General features: G+C 42.1%; 2 protein-coding genes across 5 annotated transcripts in view; both read left to right on the forward strand.

Annotated features, from left to right (window-relative positions):
- The first annotated feature begins 1 nt into the window (after window position 1).
- LOC109470374 (cilia- and flagella-associated protein 100-like) lies at window positions 2-18,635 on the forward strand. 4 transcript variants are annotated; one of them, XM_019769313.1, is made up of 21 exons: window positions 2-124; window positions 347-423; window positions 821-901; window positions 1,362-1,459; window positions 1,708-1,894; window positions 2,136-2,203; window positions 2,347-2,510; window positions 2,954-3,034; window positions 3,174-3,249; window positions 3,375-3,456; window positions 3,664-3,747; window positions 13,605-13,725; window positions 14,136-14,211; window positions 14,372-14,523; window positions 15,033-15,131; window positions 15,575-15,611; window positions 15,939-16,018; window positions 16,193-16,289; window positions 16,610-16,729; window positions 17,007-17,138; window positions 17,774-17,875. In XM_019769313.1, the coding sequence occupies exons 2-20, from the start codon at window positions 363-365 to the stop codon at window positions 17,127-17,129; spliced, it is 1,887 nt and encodes a 628-aa protein (XP_019624872.1). In that variant the 5' UTR covers window positions 2-124; window positions 347-362; the 3' UTR covers window positions 17,130-17,138; window positions 17,774-17,875. The 4 variants fall into 4 exon arrangements, with proteins under 4 accessions (XP_019624872.1, XP_019624879.1, XP_019624886.1 ...); XM_019769320.1 differs by lacking the exon at window positions 17,007-17,138 and having other exon boundaries at window positions 17,774-18,635; XM_019769327.1 differs by lacking the exon at window positions 3,664-3,747.
- A 1,301-nt stretch (window positions 18,636-19,936) lies between these two features.
- Window positions 19,937-21,146, forward strand: part of LOC109469161 (disrupted in renal carcinoma protein 2 homolog) — a 5,642-nt gene continuing 4,432 nt past the window's right edge. Inside the window, exon 1 of the mRNA XM_019767571.1 lies at window positions 19,937-20,627. Coding sequence (XP_019623130.1) covers window positions 20,255-20,627 — 373 coding nt within the window. The 5' untranslated portion in view covers window positions 19,937-20,254. The remainder of the gene's footprint in view (window positions 20,628-21,146) is intronic.

Below are 21,146 nucleotides of genomic sequence, written 5' to 3' on the forward strand. Positions count from 1 at the left end.
CGTCTGCGCATTGCTCGTTGCTATGACCAACCTCGTTTTGGTATTGTTATGGTGGACACCAAATCAAAACTTGACGATCGGAGAGATTTTCTGTGACTTTTACGTCTTTTTAGGACAAAAAGAGGTAAGTTTGCAGTTCCAGACTAAATCAAATGATAGACAGACAATTATTAATCAGATTTATGACGATTGGTTTGTTAGAAAATGCTTTATTTGTGTATTTGATAAGCGTATGCTACTGGGCATCCCCTCAAAACTATGCCACTGTCATACTTCACACTTCATCGAAATAACTTTAAAGAGAATATAAACAGAAATGTGTATTGTGTTATTTTCGTGCTCACAGGTTTTGACACACAGACATGTCTACGGCGTCAAGACAGTCGTCGGCGGCATCGCCGGTCTCGGCAAATTCCAAGTCACGTAAGTTTTGTTTTGTTTGAAAATGTGTTTTGGGAGGGAGGGAGGGGGGGTGTTGATGTGTATTGGTGATTCACAAAGTAGGCACTATGGATGCTATGTAGTAATTTTTTTAGGGGGAGGAATAAATTAATTTACTGTAAGTCTCAGAATACAGTAAATTGTTTTACAGTTTTCGGGGCTTGATTTGACTCGAGGCATTTCAAGGAGGCATTTAATGTGACTAATAAAATTTGGAGCATAATTTTTTTTGAAACAGCTGTGAACAGGAGTACATTGTCATCGAGATAGAACACATTTTGAGTTCACAATGAAGGAAAAATGGGAACATAATCCACCAAAAATATTTCACAGTTTACAGTATTAGCTAATAACATGTTTCAAACTTTGACCTCCCTAGGGGCAGGGACGGCCTCACGACAGTCCGGACGTGTCACCTTCCCACAATCCCCGGGGTCCGGCGCAGGATCTCCCATGTCAGGTCAGAGCTGCTTGTGGTCATCACAAAGTCTCAAAGAATAAACTTTCATCGTAAAGCAATTAAGCGCTAAAATCACCCTTTGTTACATAACAACTTTGCAGGCACTGTGCAGGCCCTGATTATCATAATGAAGTGGGCAAATTATAACCTTCACTAACTTGTGGTTCCTGCAAGCTGTTACTCCATCTTCCGTTTGCTTAGTATACCTATTTGGTTGCCATGGAAACCCTTTGTCTAATAATTATTGGTTCATTGTTGTCCAATAATGAATTATCCTCATGTCAGTGGTAGGTCATATGAGGTGAGGATTAAGGTCAAATAAGGTGAATACTGCAACAATAACAATTCCATGAATGATTGGTGTCTCAAAATGAGTAGTTTTGTTGAAGTTCTGTTTTGTTTTGTAGCTGACATATACAAGTACATCGCTAACATTATACTCCTTCTTTTTAAACTGTAGAAGGCACACAGCTGGCCCCCGATCACAACCCCTTCACCATGCCTGTAGAGAATGACATCTTCATTCTCAGGGACAAGGAGAGACAGAAGAAGAAAGCGGTAAGTCCTACAATAGCTATTTTTCCAAGAAATGGTTATAGTGCATTTTCACTCTCAAAATCCATTGTCTATGATGAAGTTGGTAAGGTAAAAGGCAGTGGAAGGAGAGCAATGGGTTACGCTTTTCAATACTGTGCCCTGGACACAGTGGACTAAAAACCCACTGCCCTGACAGCATCAAAATGCTTTGGAACTATCTTTACATTTTATTGTCATAATAAGGTCTGAAATGTCTTCCACCCCAACAGGAGAGGGTAAAACAGAGGAATCTCCGTGTTCATGAGAAGACGACATACGCCACGCGGGTGAACGCCAAGACGGCGTCGATGCGGAAGGCGGTGATTGAGTCATCGGAGTCGGAGGATGAGCGGGAGGATGAGGACAAGGCCGTGGCTGTGAAGGAGGATCCCAGCTGGACCATCGCTGTCACCAGGGGTAAGGACATGTTGTTTTGATAATGATGGACAGCTAACTGACCAATGGCAGTTAGTGTTTCTTTAGGGGTAAGAACAGCACAATTATGCGAATGCTACCTTAAAATAAATGAGGAGTTCTGCCGAAGTTCCATGCACAATAGATTATGGGTTGAGCTAAGCTGACCAATAGCAGGGAGTATCTCATTTCGACGTTAGTGATATCAAATTAAAGTTGTTGTTTTCTTTCTTGTTCTGAGTAGACAGACATGTGGAGAAGGAAGACTTAGCCGAGTACATCAACAAGAAGAGAGAAATGTTCCTCGTACAGGTAACTTTGTTTTACTCAAAAGCTTTGTTGACTGTTTGATAATTGTTTTACACAGTGACTGTAAAATGCTGATCCACACTGATGCCTACAATACTGTCACAATCCCATAAACATATGCTATTTTAACCCCCGATGTTCCGTAGTACTCCCTGGGCGTGAAGCGAGACGAGATGCGGAAGCTTGAGGAGATCGCGGCGGCGGAGGAAAGGAAACTGGAGCTGGCGGAGCAGTACCTGGAGGAGGACGCCGCCATGTTTGACGAGTTTCTCAAGGAGAACGACAAGAACTCTGTGGAAGCCATCAAGATGTGAGGGAAAACTTTAAGATGTCTTAATCTCTTGAATACTGCAAAGTTTGTGACTCCTACATTTCTTGGCATAATCAAAAGTTTGCACTACATGTAGTATTTATGAGTTCACAGTTGACATGATACTAGTAGTAGAAAGAAGAAGTAGAAACACAATGTAAATGACATTCGTGGCATAGGTCTTTCTGAAAGAAACATGAGTTTAAAACCCTGCAATGAAATGAAAGTGCAAGACATAAAAATGTAGTCTTACCGGTAGATGTAATTTGAAATATGGGACATTTTATATAACATACAGGTACATGTATGTAGCACTAGTAGTAGCAAAAATGCTAAAGCAAGGAACAATTTTGTACAGTTTTTCGGTTCTTGATACACTAATTATTGAACATAGAGATCCTGTGTTCAGCATGTGACTGACCAGCTTTGTTATTTACTTACAGAGCGGAGTCTGAGACTAAGGCAAAGTTGGAGAAGGTGTCAGAGATCAAGAGGATCAACGGACAAATGATGGCCATTAAGAGGTAACATTTTCATGAATATCATTGTCTTTCTCAGCAATGGTTATTTTGTTGTGTGAGTTGCTATTGTAAATTCACTTCTACAGATATACAGTAATTTTGTATGATGTTACTGACAGAAATGTTGTTTTGTTTTTATCAGTGAAATTTCAAAGATGGAGGACACCCTGAAGGAATACCAACTCTACAAGAAGTTCCTGGACAGCGTGACTCCTCAGGTGGGTTCTTGGTATCCACTTACACCATTCCAAGGGTGTGGATGGGGTTTCTAAGCTACTGTATCTGTCCTTCTATCAATTTAGCTGTAATTTAAAATATTTTAACAATGAACTTTTATCAATAGGAGTACAAAGACAAGAAGGAGGCAGAACTTGAAGAGAAAAGGAAACAACTGAAGAAGGCGTCGGCAGCAAAGAAAAGAGCAAGTAAGATTTTCAAACAAACCTGTTGACATGATAATTGTGATTCTGCTCAAAACAATTTTAAGCAAGAGAAGTTTGCATCTTTGAGCTGGTGCATAAGGTTGCATCTGTAGGCTGTTGCATATTTGACAAGTTTTGCTGTGCTGTACTCATGCCTTGTGTGCCGTGCTGTGTGCATTTCACCCCAATAACACCGTACCCACATCTCAGCTGTGGTTTTGCTTGAACCACATGAGGAAGAAGCGATTTCCAGTACACCCAATCTGCTTAGTCCTCCCGGAGCCAGTTCCAATGGTAGACACTCATGGCCATCACCATTTCATTTCTCTGTCAAAGGGACTAAGGTTTTCATAACTGGAGAACTAGCCAAGGGTTTGGTGTATAATTAATTCTCATAATAAGTGGATTCATTGTTACAACTGGGCACTTACAACTAGTGAAAGGTGGAGGCACCTAACTTGTAAACTTTCCTTGTCTGGAATGTCCAGACAGGTTTTGTTCATGTCTCAGGGGCCTTTAACTTTGACATATTACCTGCAATGCATTATGCTACACATGGTATGCAGCTACAGTCATGTTTGCGTTACATTTGACGGACTTAGATAACGCAACGCTGTCGCAACGCAGCGATAACGCTGACGCAACGCAGCGGCAACGCTGACGCAACGCGATAACGCAACTTGCGGTAATTGACCCCCGGCCGCACGAATGCGTTACAGCGTTATTTAACCTGCTACCGAGTGCGCCATCGCGCTATTGACGCAACTATAATGAGCTGGATAGGGTTTCATGTTTGTTTGTCTACTTTGTCATTTAAATTTAGAAACAATACTGGGTGTTATGGCCTCCTTTCAGCGGTCATAGACATGCATGAGCGTTGGAATTGGATGGCAGGAATTAGTTGGATGTAAAAAAAAATGGTGTGAGGCATTTCCAATGAGGTTATTCATCAGCCTGTCTAAACATGTAACGCCCCCAAAATACGTTAGATATAGCAACAATAATTTCAACTACACTTCACCCTAACATGTCGCAAACAAAATATAGCAACTCCTCCTCCGCTACTTTTCCACACGGCAAGGTCAGACAATATTTGGTGTTGCCCCGGCGGCCCGGAATCTTACTTGTGCAGTCAAAAGCGTAATGAACCGGCGCATGTTGTCGATGATTTTTTTAACCATAGAACGCATAATTCAGCAACCAAAATTGTCAAAAGCTTAGGATATATCCCGCCAGCGAAATGGATCTTGTAAAGGAGCTGTCTTGTTTACCGTCGGTAAGCTCTGGGGTACTTTGTCGAATCGCTACCAGTCTGTAGAGAGTGCGCGGAGAGAACTCGGTTTGTGTGTGTATTCGGCTGACGAAATGATCTTTGTTTCACATTCGTTTCTTTTCGGTTCTTGTCGTCAGCGAATGAGTGTGTTTGGTATGCTCACGAGATTTGCCGATCTTCACCAGCAATTTTCTAAGGGGAGGAAAGATCACGATTATGGTAAAGGAAAACATCACATGATTGACTGCAGTCCCCTGCACTTGGCACAAAAACAACAACTTGTTGGAAAACAAAAAATAAAATAAAATTTTTGATCATAGTAATTTTTTTAAATTTTGAATTCGTGTATGTAACCATGGAGTTAAAAGGAACCTCTCTGTTGTAACACAGGAGACCTTTTCTCCTTAGAGTGAGACAGCTTGGCGCGACAGACCTGTCAACATTGATTGATGACGCCCGCCCGACACAACTTAGATCAAAGGCGGCGGCGGCCAGTTTGAATGTAGCAAACTCGTTTCACCAGGAATTCTCACGCTGGTGGATTCACAACATCACGCTGATAAAGAATCCAGAGCTGTGTCATGAATCTGACCAGATCGTCTGTATTTCTGCTATGCATGCTGTGATTTCACGCTGTACACGCATATTCAATGAATTCCTTTCTTTTGACAAAATATGACGGCGCGGAGTTGCAGCGGCTCTGCGTACCTATTTAACGGGTAACGTTACTTCTCATATGACTCCTCGATCAGTTTCAGCGACATTTTTCTACACGTGACGTTTCTTCGTTGAATGGGCTAAGCATTTCTGGGATAAGCTCGCAAAATGTGTATTGTAAACGAAACAGATAATAGGCTATTCAGCCAACAATGAACAAAAGGTGTGAAATAAACACTAATCCATTCGCCCATCCGTGCCACTACGATGTTGTTAATTAACTATTTTGCAAATGAAAGCGCCAAATTTCACGATCCAATCTCTAAATAACCCAACAGTTCAGTCAATAAACGAAATGGCGAAGCTGTATCAGTCCCGCCCCTGACAAAATACTTCTCTTTTTTTTGCAATATTTAAATGTTCTTTTGATGTGTTTTCAGGTTCATCCTCTAGTCTTTGATTGAGTTACGAGACTGTGCTGCGTGAAACATGTGCGGACTTTGCAGGATCAACAGGATTACATTCAAGTTTTTTCTTTAGTTTTGACGTTCGGTTATTGACTAGAAAGTTCCGTTTGGTTTTGACGTTGAACTTCGTTTGTTGACTAGAAAGTTCTTTTTCTTTCGTTTTCGTTCGAATGTTTTCCCCTGTATTTTGACGTTTGGTTGTTGACTACAGGGTTTTTTCTTTCGTTTTGACGTTAGGTCGTTGACTACGTTTTTTTTATCGTTTGAAGTAGATTGAAGTTCCCCAGTTTAGACGTTCGTTTGTTGACGTCTGTTGACTCAGTTTGATATGTTATTATTACGTTTTGGTCTTCTCAATTCCATTGAATTTTTTACTAACCACACTTTACTAACGCCGGATTTCGCACAACTAAGAACTCATATTATTAAAGCTAATACTAATATGTACCAGTTCATGGATATTTTAGGATACGTACACAGGTTATGTGATTCACGAGTAAGTGCTATTATATTTCATCAAAGAAAACGAGGGAATTGTTAGGAAATCTTCTTGTGGGAAGTGTTCTTGTCTATTTGATTACCGGAAGAAAACGGAAGAAATGTTGCGAATGAATGTAACATCTGAAAAATGCCGCACCGAACCCTTTCGGCCGAGATGTAATATAACAACGGATGGTTCGTGTGCCTAACTCAAAATAGATACATCACAAAAGTTTTTAAATATTTGCAACGGGACGATAAGATATTGAGGAATATAGTAACTGTTTACTTACCTTAGACAACACCAAAAGGACGATCACAAAGTAAACGATGGTCTAACTACATTATACCGGTAGAGTGACTTTGTCAGCTGGAAGGTTGTCCAACTTGGCAAAAGATGTCAGTTCAAGACATATGGCGCACGTTTGTCCGACGTATAATCTTGTATCACATTTTCAGCTAAGGGTGAGGTGTATTGTGTTTGATGTCCAACAAAATAATTGACACATGAACATGTGAAGAAAACGCCGTTAAACAGTAGTTTGTTGGGAAATTAATAGTTACGCGGTGTTTTCTAAAGCCGTCACACTTCAGATTGTTGGAAAAGCTTTCTGTAATATGTCAGAGTGTATAACATTCCAGTGTGTCATTACAGACAGCGGGTAAGTTGTAGAACGTTTGAAAATAACGTCCAATCAGAAATAATGATAACGCAGATTTGATACAATGCATTGGGAGCGTCTATTGAATTGCCTTTCATCGGAAAATCGAGAGTTCCGTATCATTCTTGAAAACTGAGAACACGACAGATCCATATAAATGCATATTGTTATACAAGAAATATAACATCCTAGTACATAACTAAAAGAAAGAGTATTTTGTGGAGGATTTAAAAAAATGACGTCTATATAAAAAGATTGGCAGCGCAGTTGAATTGATGTCCTGATAGTATGTATTCCAAATGGTCTCGTATTGGAAAATTTATGGTTCCGTATTGCTTACTAAAGTTTACAACATTGTAGGGGGATGTAAAACTTGTTGTAACCTCACTAGATAAACAGAATTTTAGTGTTATATTTCACGCTAAGGTTGAGTTGCAAAGCGTTTAAAATTTCCGTCCAAACTGAAGCATTGACAGCGCGGATTTACTAGAACACGTAAGGAAACGTTCGTCTTCAATAGACATTTCAATAGTTCCGTGTTGCTTTATTAAACCCAGAGCATTTTAGGACTTTTCAAGAAGCCTTGTTTGATATGGCAATAATAGTACTCTAGTAAATCGTTTTAAAACGGATGGTGTGGAGGATTTTAAAAAAGACTACAAGTAGGAAGATTCACATGCATGCAGCGCAATGGAAAGGGCAATGGGCCGAAACACGTTCCCTGAACGGTCTCATGCTGGAAAGTTGATGGGTCCGTGTGTTTTCTGAAGTTAAGAACACAGCTGGCAGTAGCAAAAAACATCTTCTACTATCCAAAGATAAACATGATTCTAGTACCATAAAATACGGGGGTATTGTAGAGCGTTTGAAAATATAATCAGAAGAAAAATTATTGACAGCTTGGGTTTATAGAAAACGTACTGAAAATGTCGACGTCTGTTGACGTCGACATTTCTTCTTCGCAAAAGTGATGGTTCCGTGTTGATTTCTAAAAGCAGGAACACCGGTTCCTCAGACCCTCGAAAGAAGCATTCTGTAATATGGCATGGTGTTGTCGTATATAATGATAGACAACGTGTGACTTGTAATGCGTCTGTAAATGATGTCGAACCGGAATATTGACAGTGCGGGTTTCATTCACAGCGTGAAATCATCCATTAACCTGCCTTTTGTTTGAAAATTGATGGTTTCGTGTTGTTTTCTTAAACTGAGAACACTGTGGACCCCTCAAAAACCTTGGTCTAGCATGGCAAGATATATAGCATTCTAGTAAATCGTTGTTAAATGGATGGTGTGTGGAGGATTTGAAAAGAAAAGACTAGAAATAGGAAGCTTTACATGTATATCCCGCAATGCGAACGGAATGAATACGCCCGCCGGAACAGTTTTGTAGGATAAATTGTCTCACATTGGAAAGTTGATGGTTCCGTGTATTTTTCTGAAGTTAAAGACACATTGATAGAAAAAAGGAATTGTTGTAGCATGAAAAGCTATACGAAATTCTTGCATAATAAAGTTGGCTACGGAGAAGTTGTAGACTGTTTGGAAATAAAATCCGAACATCGGAACAGAAATATTGACAGCGTGGGTTTTATAGAACGCGTACGAAAACGTGTTGAATACTAGTAGCCTTTTTTGCAAAAATGAAAGTTCCGTGTTGTTTTCTCAAACCGACAACGCCGTAGGGCCTTACAAAGCTTTCTGTAATCTGACATGGTAAGTAGCATGTTAGTATATTATTTTAGGCAACGGGTGACTTGTAATGTGCTTGTAAATGATGTCCGAACTGAAGTATTGACGGTTGCATCGTATGAATACGCCTATTGAACAGCCTTTTTGCAAACAAAATAGTTCCGTGTCGTTTTCCAAAACACCTTATGCCCTTGAAAAGGCTGTCTGTAATATGGCATGGTAAGTAGCATACAAGCACTAGTTAGTATATCATAGGCAAAGGATGACTTGTAATGTGCTTGAAATTGACGACCGAACCGAAATGTTGACAGCGCTGATTTCATACATGGTATGAGGACGCCTGTTGAAATTTTTTTGCTAAAATTTTAGTTCCGTGTTATTTTCTAAAACCGAAAACGCCTAACGTCCGTAAAAAGTATTTCTGTAATATGCATAATATATAGGATTTTAGTATGTCATCATAGGTAACTGTTGACTTGTAAACCTTTGGTACATGGCGTCCGAACCGAAATATGGACAGCGCGGGTTTCATTCACAGCGCATGAAAACGTCCATTGACGTCCTGCCTTATGTGAAAATTGATGGTTTCGTGTTGTTTTCCAAAACCGAGAACACCTTATGCCCCTGAAAACGCTTTCTGTAATATGGCATGGTAAGTAGCATACAAGTATATTATAGGCAAAGGATGACTTGTATATAAAGGTACTTGAAATTGACGACCGAACTGAAATACTGACGGAGCAGGTTTCATTACATGGCATAAGCACGCCTGTTGACCTTTTTTTGCAGAAACTGTAGTTCCGTGTTGTTTTCTAAAGCCGACAACGTCTTAATCGCTTGAAAAGTTTTCTGTAATATGGCATAATATGTGGTATTCTAGTATGTCATCATAGGCAACTGTTGACTTGTAAAACGTTGGTACATGGCGTCCGAGAGAGACAGAGAGAGACCGCTGAAAGGGAGCTGGTGTTGTATGGTGTACATCTTGGCGAACGGTCCCGCATTGGGAAGTTGTTGCAATTGCTTGCGAGTTTTTTTCCAGCGTTATGGACAGTTGGAAGTAGAAAAACTTGTAACATCGCGAGTCATCGTCAGCAAGTCCCGGACCCTCTGGCATGAGGATGGAACAAGGTAAAGGTTACAACACAAGATTTTCAGGATTCTAGTGTGATATTATAGGCTACGGGTAAGTTGTAGAGCATTTGTAATCTCCAAGCAGATCCCTATCGGTGGCAAAAAAGACAGTATCAAATTGGCCAGGCAGTATCCATTGGCCAGAGAAGCTCCATTAGCCACCGACGGGGATCAGAACAAAAAATAAACGGCCATATATAAAAAGGTAACGATAATTCCCCAAAACCTCTGCTTGGAGAGTAGAGCATTTGTCAAAAACGAAGAAGACGTGAGAAGCCCCGAAGTTATTCCCAGTCCGGTCTGCTGGCATTTTTATACGTACTAGACTACTAATACATGTAGTATATTTAAGGTGGAAATTCTGAAAGGTAGTAACGGATGCAGATAAGTTTAAATTAAGCAGTGAAAATAAAAGTATGGGTTACGTGTAAGGATTTTTGTAAAGATCACATACATGCAATAACTTCTAGTACAATGTATACCGTTTGATTGATATTTAAACCTTTTTTTTACAATCAATCAATCAATCATCCACGGGCTTCATGGTAGAAGCGTGGCGGCCGTAGACAGCTGTCTCCAGAGGCTTCTATCAGCAGCGAGGACTCTCCAGGAGTCCGTGGTGACGCCCACTCTCCTCAGGAAGTCGAAGGGCAGATCCTCCCATCGCCTTCTGGGACGACCTCTGGGGCGCTTTCACGTGGGGTCAGGTTCAGCAGTGACCAGTTTACAATCTTCTAGTTCATTTGTCCGACGTGTCCTATGTATAGCTTTTTTCGTTTCTTGTATGTATCATACTTAAGAATATCGTTAACATCGTTTCATTTTAAGCTTCAATGTTATGAAATTGTTAGTTGTGTGAAAGCCAGTTAGTAGTAGTAAAGTTTCGTTAGTAAAAACTTATATGGAATAGATAACACAAAAACGTAATAAATACATAACAAATCGGTGTCAACAGACGTCAACAAACCAACGTCAAACGAAATAAAAAATCTAGTCAACAACCGAACGTCAAACGAAACGGAACAAAAAACTTGCTATCCAACAACCGAACGTCAAACCAAACGGAACAAAAAAATTGCTAGTCAACAACCGAACGTCAAAATGGAACAAATGAGAAAAAAATGAAAGTAATCCTGTTATGTTAATCCTGCAAAGTCAGCAAATGTTGCACACAGCACAGTCTCGTAACTCGATCACAAAGAGGATGAACCTGAAAAACATATCACGGAAATAATTAAAATATTTATACGAAATATATATTTTTTACGTCTCCAGCCGTCGCACCTTGCTAAATTTTCTAATGCTTTAGCCCTAGTCCTACCAAATGGATGCGAGAAACGAAATTAAGTTAAGGCACCTTTTTTCCAAATACTATGCAGCACATTGCTAGCCAAAAATTGTTACAAAGCTGTTGAAATTCATATAACCAACGACCTTTATGGACCGACAATGGTATACACTAGACAGGGTACACAACAAAATTCATGTACTAGAAATTAATTCGATGGCCATTGTAGCGTTGTTTTCAGTTAATACAGAGGGTATTGGTCCGCACATACATAACCAAAAATCCAGGTCCATCTTTGGCGCGAAAAGTTAGTCCAGGCTTCGAGGGACATGTTTTAAGAAAGTACAACAGTAAAACTAACTTAAGTTAACCTACGGAGACGATCACAGGGAAAAGGGCGATGGGTATGTAATCATATTCAGCTTCAAGTAAATACGGCCGGTATGAAGCGCTGCTTACAGAAATGGTACAAAAAGTACCAAAGCATGCTCCAACATGTCTAGGTTCCGAAACGTCGTTTTGAAACGTACTTCAATGACCTTTGACCCATTATACCGCCGGCGGTGCGGGGCTGGCAGGCGGCCTGGCGCTGATCTGCCAAGCTCCCGGCCCGGGTCGGGCTTCGACTGGAACAGTTCTGTTCACGGCCGCGCTTGGGGATTGATCCCGCTAATTGGCAGACAATGTACCGGCGTGTTTCACCGTGCATAACAATACTGCATAAATTACGGATTTTCTAAGAGTGTTGCACTTTAGTAGACCATAATGGTACATTGTAACAGCAACAGACATCTTCGGTTAAAATTTACACATGATTTTACTGGCTCACATGAAGATCTGATTTACCGAACGTCGAAAAAAAAATCACGTGGCTCTTCTTTGCTCACCAAAGAAACAAGTCAGACTATTCTTAAATAATATGTGCTTACTCGAGATTTGAATAAGATTTAAAGCGAGCTATTTTTTTTTCTGCAAAAATTCCAGCAAAGCATTATTTACGATTGCAAAAGTAAAACGACACAAACGTCCTTGACTCTAGTAACGCAAAGTAATGCAAATAAACAGCCAGGGACTTGATAAGATCGGGAATCTACATGTGTATGAAGCATTTATGTCCGGACATGTTACCGGTGCGTGATTCGAGTACGGTCTGATGGCATAGTACTGGTATAATGTGCTTGTTCCCAGTATATAAATTGTCATCTTTTTGCCAAAATCATTTTCTACAAACGACAGTGGCATCAATCTTAGAACAAAAATAAAAGCCCTCTTTTGCTGGGATCGTAATTTCATATACCCTTCAGCGTGACGCTGTCGGTAAAATTTACAGCAACAAAGGACCTCGGTTTGACCATGGACTTCTCTTTTAAACCTCCTTGGTTTGACGTATTTTTACAGAAAAAGTGAGTGTGGCAAAGGACAACATTAGGATAAGTAAAGTGCCGGGCTAGGTTGTGCCGCCTTTGATCTGAAACTCAGACCGCCCTGTCGGCGTTTGGGTCGGAGTTCATCAATCAATTTTGACAGGCTTGCGCCGCCACGCGCAGTGTCTATCGCGAGATTTGTGTGAATTTTGACTTTAATTATCGTCATTACTAGTCCATTCCTCAAGACTTCTGATTTGACTCAACATTCAAAACTACTGTTTTGATTACAGAGTTTTGGTGGATGCAATTAATCATGATATGTTTGTTCAATACTTATATTTCGCATACGAGTTTGAAAAAAATGCCTGTTGCCTTTCCTCCCCGTAAGCAAATGTGTATTCCGCTACCGAATTCTCCCGGTCAGTCCGCGTGGCTTCGCTGATCGGGGCACACGTCCTAGTGTGCTCTAAAACTGACGTTTTCAAAGTTTTCTTATCCTACCTTAGGCTTATCTGTAACATTAAATGTCTTGATTTTGACAAACGTCAGTAAAACCGGTACATACGTGGAACATAAAAACATGTATGAATATGCTTATTTCAGTACCGAAAACACGGGGATAGCTGAACATAATTGTTTACTTCGGCACGCTCTGTAGGCGGGACACTAATCAACTCATGACGCCCCCGTGCATATGAATGGATAACGCGACCGATCACTCGAGAAATAACGCGGGTGACGCGGAGCTACCTATGAGGCTCCGGCCACACAAACTGCGTTACCGTAACGCGGTATCGTCGCGATATCGTCGCGACGTTATCGCGCCGACGGCGCACCAGTATCGCGCCGCTAACGCAACCTCCGTCAAATGTAACGCAGACATGACTGTAGTGCGAACTACAACGTCCTGCTTATTCTACCTGGTACTCTAAAACTGCCATATATTAAAAAATGGTGAATTCAAAGCGTCAACAAAAATAAATAGGACTAAATCCTTTTCAAATGTACTTCATGGTAATGACAAAGAAAGGCAGTCAGGCTGGGGTCCCATCTGGTGTTTGGGTACAAGGTTAAATGATTGACTGATTGATCGCGATCCATCGATTGATTGGCATTTAACTGTCCCTACAGCTGCCACCACACCAGCGAGTGACACCAGCGGCCGGGGTGCGAGCCGACAGTTACAGAGTCGGGAGTCTACAAGAAGAGATCGCAGCGGGACGCCACTTAAAGGCTCATCCACGGGGAGAAGGTAAGATGCACGCTAATGGTGGCTATGAATAGATAAAAAGTACAGTGTGTATTCCATATCTTTGTGACAGTATTCACTAGCAGCCCATCATGGTCAATGATATGGAAATGTCAGTGATTATCAGCTGGGAGTATTGTTTTGGGTGGCTGAGCTGTGGGTTTGTGTGTGTGCTTGTACAAGCAGAGTAGGTTGACAGCACAAGGTGGGGGAAGCTTGACAGGCAAGATGGCAGAAGGCTAAAAGGTCAGACACTGGAAATGGCTCTAGCTGGTAGCCAGCAGTCTTGGTAGCAGAATTAAGGAAGCATGAGGGACCTTCCAATACTTTACACTGTAAGTCTGATATCTCCGATTTGTTGTTCCTTTTTTGTTGACTTGTTTATGAAGTTGTTTACCTGTGTTTGTTTACAGGCCTGGTGGTACCCCTGCCAGTGGTGCCGGCCCTCAGGACCAGCCAGAGTCAGATGAGGAGGAGGATAGTGAGGAGGTGAGTTTAGCAAGACGATGGTTTCTGCTTAGGCCACACGGACTGTCAGACACGGTGTATTCTGTATCACCTGAGGCACCAGCCTGACCTGCTTCACAGGAACAGGAGAAACAGATCTATAACTCATTCTTAAACCTCTCATTCCTTCCCTCCATCCCAGGAACCAGACCTGTTCTTCACAGACCCCCAGCAACTGCTGGACCTGTTCCAGGAGTTGGAGGAACAGAACCTGTCTCTCATCCAGAACAGCCAGGAGACGGAGGAGGCTCTGGAGGAGATGAGACAGACATTCATCCAGACGGAGGGCAAAATGTGAGAACACTAGTTTAACATGATGACAACACTCGTTAAACATGATGACATGGCACAACATGGCATTTAGCTGCAACCCCAGATCTTCACTGTAGTTTGGGTACAAAGAAGAACAAAGTCTAGCTATGATCTTCTATGCACATGGCAGTGAGGAGGATTTTGTATGGTATGGTAGATGTATATGTCAGCTTTTAGGACTGTATAAGTTGGATTATGATATTTGTTTGGTACATGTTTTAGGTGATCAGTGACATAGGCTTTGGATTCCTAGCTACTTGTAGGAACTGCAGGGGCATTTTTGTCAGAAACTTTGGAAGTGAAACTGTTACTTTATCCCTCCTTGTTCCATGGTACTGCATTGGAACTTCCTGTTTTCCTGTCTTTTTTGACCGCAGATAGGTTTATGGCTAGGGAAGAAGTCATATTACAGGTTTTAGCTGCCTAGCATGCTGTTGTGGAACTGCAGGGCCATGTTTATTGTGAATACATGTACCTGTTGCTGTTCCCAGGAACCGTGAGACAGAGATCCTGAAACAGCAGATCACCATGCTGAAGGACACCATCACCAGGGAGGAGGAGAAGGCGGCAGATCTGGAGATGAAGTCCAAGTAAGAACAACTCCGAACACTTGTAGTTCTTAAGCCATTATCTTGCGTAGGCTCCCAAGGTGGCCTTTTGATACCAAACTAGGCTAGGCAGCAGGTGACAGGGAAAAACAAAGACCTGAAGATGAACAAGTCAAAACAATCCCAACACTTGTATTTCTAACCAAGGTAGCCTTTTTCAATATACCAAACAAGGCCAGGTAGGGAGAAGGTTATTACAAAACTTGTCGTATTTTTATGTAAGATATTTACTGTTAAGTTATGGTGATAATGACTATCAATAGATAGATGCAATATACTGATACAGTCTTTTTTGGTTCAGACTTACAATTTGTACATCTGTATTCTCTGTATTTTCATGTGTTCCATAACATTTGTTATGATAATATATAAAATAATTGTACTCTTTTTAAACTACATATATATTATTACCATGTCTGTTGCAGGATGTTCTCATATGGTGAATTCAAAGCTGAGGACCAGGTCAGTATTTCTGTGTGACCTTAAATGTTGGCTTGTTGTTGTTGTGCTTGTCTTTGTTTGTATGTCATCATGTCCTGTCCTAACTAACTCTGCATGTTGTGTGCTTTTTTTCTCGCTGTGTTTGCTTCCTCCATGCTTACTAAACTCATGGATGTACAGGAGGATACTGGCGTATGTATACTGTTGCTTTGGTCATCTTCACTCACACTGTATATGTATTATAGGTGGCAAGGTGGTCTTGTTATTAAGCTATTTGCATTGCAATGTTATGTGTTTACATTGCATTTTATATTTTGTAAATTAATGTAGAAAATATTGTTTATTCAGGAGAAAATGTTGCAGTCACTCAACAAGAAGGTAGAAGAAGTGTACAGGGCATGTATAGGAGACAATGAGGCCAACATCAGGTAAGGGGTTAGGAAGTAGAGATTATTCAGACAATTACTCACAAACTTCCAAACATACAGCAATGACTTAACATGAAAATGCTTCATACAAGGCTTACTATCAACTGAAATGTTTGACTATTACCTATCATACTGTTACTGTATTTCAAAACCAACTGTCGTCTTCTATGACAGTACCCTACAGATGCTGACTAACATTGAGAACCGGCTGGAGGAACTGTTTGAGATCATCGAGATGATGCCTCCTGAGAGAGTGGAGGCAGCAGAGAGGGTAAGTACCTGTAAAATCATTTTTTTAAAAATGAAATATGTATGATAACCCCAAATCAGCAAATGCCTTATGGTACAATAGGCTAGGACTAGGAGCCATGAAGTCAACGTACCAGGGTGGTTTGTGCTTCAAACAATTTGAAAATTTAATTTCAAACTACCGCATTGTAGATGGAAAAACTAGACGTTCTTCAACAATTGTGGCTAAAATTGGAGTTAATTCAGAACCTGAATTTTTTCCAAGGACCAATAGATTAAATTTGTGTGATCTTAGGTCAAAGTTAAAGTCAAAAGCTGTAACATGTATCCCCCCCCCTCCAGGCTAAAGAGAAGGAGCGTCGTCTGCGTCTGCGTGAGGAGAAACTGGAGCAGCAGAGACTTCACCAGGAGGAGAGGGTCCGGCGCGCGCTGGAGAGGGCACAGGCTGACCCCAAGAAAAAGGTACGGCAACCAACAGGGTTTGTAAAGTCTGCAAAAGTCATAACATTCCAGGGCTTGAAATTGTTTTGTTTTTCTGCATACCTGCACAAATGAACTGGAGCTAGATGGATACCGTGGCTGAGGGATACAAGGTTGCAGCTATCTGAGACATTTTTAGAAAATGGTGCAAATCAAAACCCAGCTGCCATTTTGGGGCACAGGGAAGGTGGTGGTTGTCGTACTGTCCAATGGTATCAGATTTAACTCTTCAACCTCCCGACGGAATCCACACCTTTAGCGGGGGCGTAAGCTGGTGTTCCGCTCAAACCCCCCCATCAGGAGGAGTCGCCACCAGCGCGGGAAGTCACGGCTGGAACAGGAACTCGAGGAGTGGGAATATTTCTTCGGACCAGGCTGTTAAGAGCAAAACGTACTATTTGTGTCATGTACATGTATGCAGTACTAAAGTGGGATGTGTTATCTGTCACTAATGATGGCATGTGTAGGGTTGTGGGATAATTGTTTTGCCTTTGACTTCGAGCATGTTGCATTTGTGAGCAAAAAACTTTTCTCTCAATTTTGAGCAAAAACATAGAGATCAATTTGGCTTTTGTTGACTCTTTGTTCTGTGATGCCACAATGCAAATTTGCCAGCTGTAAAAGCTGAATATTTTTTGCCAAAAAGTTGAGTCAACAACAAAATATTATGTCAGCATGCTGGAGGTTTGGGGATTAAGATGAGCAAAGGACACATTAATTCTGTCTAGTGGGTCCTCAAACGGTTTGTGACTAAATGTGTTCTAACGTCTGTCTTCTATGTGAACAAGGTGGAATTTGGCAGTTTAAGGTTATCAGTTACATTAATGTAATGTGTGTCAGTACCAAGTAATCATAATGGGTGCAGCATTGTGACAGCAGCCATATTGGATGGTTAATATGTTAGGGCTGTCATGAATTCAAGGTGGAGAAATCACCAAAAAAACAGAACCGCCAGAAAAGTTCCCCAATTTACAGTAGATGGCAAAGAGAACAAGAAGTGACGAGGCATGTTTCTTCTCCCTACAGGGTGGCAGGAAGTTGGTGTTCAGATCAGAGCCCCCTAGGAGGAAAGCTAAGAAGGACAAGGCCCAGGAGAAGGCCACACGGGAAGAGGAGGAGCTGGCGTACTTCTTCACATAAACACAGCACAAATCATCACAAACTCTATGTTTGTTGACTATTATGTATTGTCAGAAATCAATTGGAGGAATCCAACAGGTCTTGGAGAGTTTGAAAGCCTTATCTCCAAGCAAATGTATCTGTAAGAATTTTACATGGCTCAGTGTTTTCCGTGACTGTGTTCTTGCGATATTACAGAAATACATTCTAAATGAAGCAAAAGCAAACACAGAGGTGTCATCTAAAGGGTTGGACTGCACATTGATATCCAAGGTACCAAAAGATGTTGTATGTATATTTTTTAGATCAAAATGGTTTCTTCTTTTTCTGATGTACAAAGTTTAAGTGCCTTGTTCACTTTTTAATGCATGAGTGAATGTAGAATTCTCATAGAAATATTATGAACTCACATATATTTTACATCATACATGGGCAAATGGATATCTTAGGTTTTGTAAAATGATATGAGGTACCAGGCCCTATGGCATATTTTGTCTTTTTTTTTTGTTGGCTGTATAAATTGTCCTTCTGACTTATAATGTTTGTCATTTTAAACCTAACATTTTAGGCTGGTGACACATTTGTATACAGAGGTTGTATATTTCTTGACTATCATATGACAAAATATCCGCTCTGGAAATTAATAGGCAAATGTTTATATAATTGTTGTCATTTTTCATTATAGTCCAGTGGTCTTAGCCATTGCAAATGACCAATTTCCAAGTGTTAACATTGTACACACAATAAATGGCTTTTCTGGTTACTGAACAGAAAACATGGCCTGAACTTTAGCCTTTAGCGTTAACGTTAGCCTCCCTCGCAGACTTCTGAGGTGGCGGCGTTAATTTTTTTCGGGGAGCGACGCGAGTTATGCCGAGTAGGGAAGGTTTTGCTGCCGAGGGACTTTGCCGGGAAGGACGGTTTCCGCGCATCAAGAATGAAACCATCTCTCCCCGTTAAAGTCCCGTCGGCGGCAAAACCGTCCCTCTGCGGCATACTGCAACTATCGTCGCTCCCCGAAAAAAAGTAACGCCGCCGCATAGAAGTCTGCGAAGGAGGCTAGTATCGCGTAGTCGGACGCCTGATTGCTACAAAAGCCTCCCCGATCCCCCCTTGTGTGATGACCGGGTTTTAGATAGTTTCCTGTAGTGCGGGGCGACCTTGTCCTCAAATGACCCGGCGGGACTGCTTTGGCTTTCCTGTTGAACTGCTGTAAGGTGTCTGTAAGAACTGTATGTCCGTAATCATAGATGGGCTAGCTCGGATCTCTTCGGGTCGTCAGAGTGTATCATTTCAGTTCTCTATTTACAAACCTAAAGCGAGGAGCACAACCCACAGTGCGTGTTTTTTGTCCGTGCGTTTTTTTTTTTTTTTTTGTGAGGCCACGTCCACCTACGTTTTTCTGAAAAGAAAACGTGGGGAAGGACTGGCAATAGCAGAGGGAGGGAGTACGTCAAAGCACGTCACTCACACGGTTATATAGTGTAAGTATGTGGTCTGCACGCCACGCCTGGTCATGAGCGGTTGAGTGCATTGTTCCGTTGCGCAAGTGGTGAGTTGTACGTGCTTACAACGTACGATCTCTGTACGCCTCTGTACGATTAACACATATATAAACCGCATGCAGGCCGTACTTACATATATAAACCGCATGCAGGCCGTACTTACATGTACACGTGCTGCTTTGTAATACGTACCGGAATGCGAGGGGGGGGGGTGAATCCGCAGCCCGAACGCAGAAAAAGTTTTGCATGCGCTGCGTGTCTGCGTGCTCCCAAATCCGTTGGATTCCGTACAAAGGCGGTTCTCACCAAAAATTTGCCCACGTTTTTGCACGTAGACAGCACGCAGTTGCACGTACGGCGGGTTGTTCCCCTCTTCGGCTGTCGCCCTGAAACTTGAGTTTTGTTGGGGCATGATTTTACCTCCATGGCAACATTAACTATTAGATATCTTTCCCCAATCCGTACGGTCGCCAAAGTGGCTTTTGTACAGCTTTTATCTTTGCCCCGAGTTGAACAGTTCAAGTTTGTCCACCCTCCCGAGACAGAGTCAGTCATCCAAAACAGTAAGGCTCTTTTGGATGCCGCGCCACTGACCCTGTCGGGAGGGAGTTTTTCTCACAAGGCCCCTTCCCTGGAACTCGGCATGACCTCAGTTCAGGTCAGCGCGGATGCCGGTCGGTGTTTCTTCCCTCCCACAGCAAACCGGAAACGGGTCACAGTCAACGGGACGATCGACGGACGGATAACGAGGACATGGTGGCGGATGATAAGGCCTTGACTTTGACCTTGACCAATACGTAACATCGAAGCGGGAGTTAGAAGAAGACGAAGTTTGTCCATAGCTAGGATCCATGCACAACCGGGCCGCCTTGACAGCTCCAAGATGGCGGACGTTAAGGGGGTTCTTAAGGCAGGTGACCAGACGTTCGATCATCAATGTCAACAGTACGAAGAGATTCGGCCTCTTCTGGGTGAGGACAGCAGACACAACTACGCCACGATCAATGCCGACAGCGTCCCAACAACCACAGACAAACCCCAATGCCGTGTGTACAAGCGGCGCTGGTACATTGTGGGGATATTTGCCTTGTTGGGGTCCATCCATTGCGCTATTGGGAACACTTGGGGCCCGATCGCCGACTCGGCCGGGAAGGTTCTGGGCTGGACAGACAGTAACATCGCGCTGGTCAACAACTGCGGCTGTTTCTCCTACGTTCTACTGGCCATCCCGTGCTCCTGGCTAATGGACGTCAAAGGTGAAGTGCTTGGCGTTACCTTGGACTTATATCCCTGTTTGTATTTTCTTTTATAGCTGAACTAGGCTGCCTGGACTTACTTTACTGAGGGCCTGCATGCCCTTTTTCGCCATAATGGGCTTTACTTCATACGGACCAGTTTATTTGGCGACCAAACATATACATAAGTTCGAAATCTAAAGACGAACCCAAATTAGAGGTTTGTTTGTAGGAGGTTTGGAGAAGTACGATGTACGGTATTAGTAATGTGAAACCTGCTCGCCTTGTTTTGGTCTGTGTGCAGTGACCTGTAAAGTCCAGACATCTGATACACATGGAAAACGTGGCAAACTAAACATGGCCTTGAAGCAAACTTGGCTTTGATCCCTTCTCTGGGTAATTGATACTGTCTTGCCACCGAAGGGATCTGCTTGGAGATTACGATTTGGCACCCTGGATCTAATTCCTCGCTACCGCTGGCGTGAAAGATAATGGGTATGGGCGTATACTCTTGTAGTGGACATTAGGGCTTCTCCCCCC

Source organism: Branchiostoma belcheri, unplaced genomic scaffold (assembly GCF_001625305.1).
Source record: "Branchiostoma belcheri isolate BF01 breed outbred unplaced genomic scaffold, Haploidv18h27 scaffold10, whole genome shotgun sequence".
NCBI lineage: Eukaryota > Metazoa > Chordata > Leptocardii > Amphioxiformes > Branchiostomatidae > Branchiostoma > Branchiostoma belcheri.

Bases quoted from the DNA above. Each gene is read 5' to 3' on its own strand.
- LOC109470374 (XM_019769313.1), top strand. From the start codon at position 363: ATGTCTACGGCGTCAAGACAGTCGTCGGCGGCATCGCCGGTCTCGGCA. The intron at 3,457-3,663 runs GTAAGATTTTCA...CCCACATCTCAG, and splicing joins GGCAGCAAAGAAAAGAGCAA to CTGTGGTTTTGCTTGAACCA. The intron at 14,212-14,371 runs GTGAGTTTAGCA...CCTCCATCCCAG, and splicing joins AGGAGGAGGATAGTGAGGAG to GAACCAGACCTGTTCTTCAC.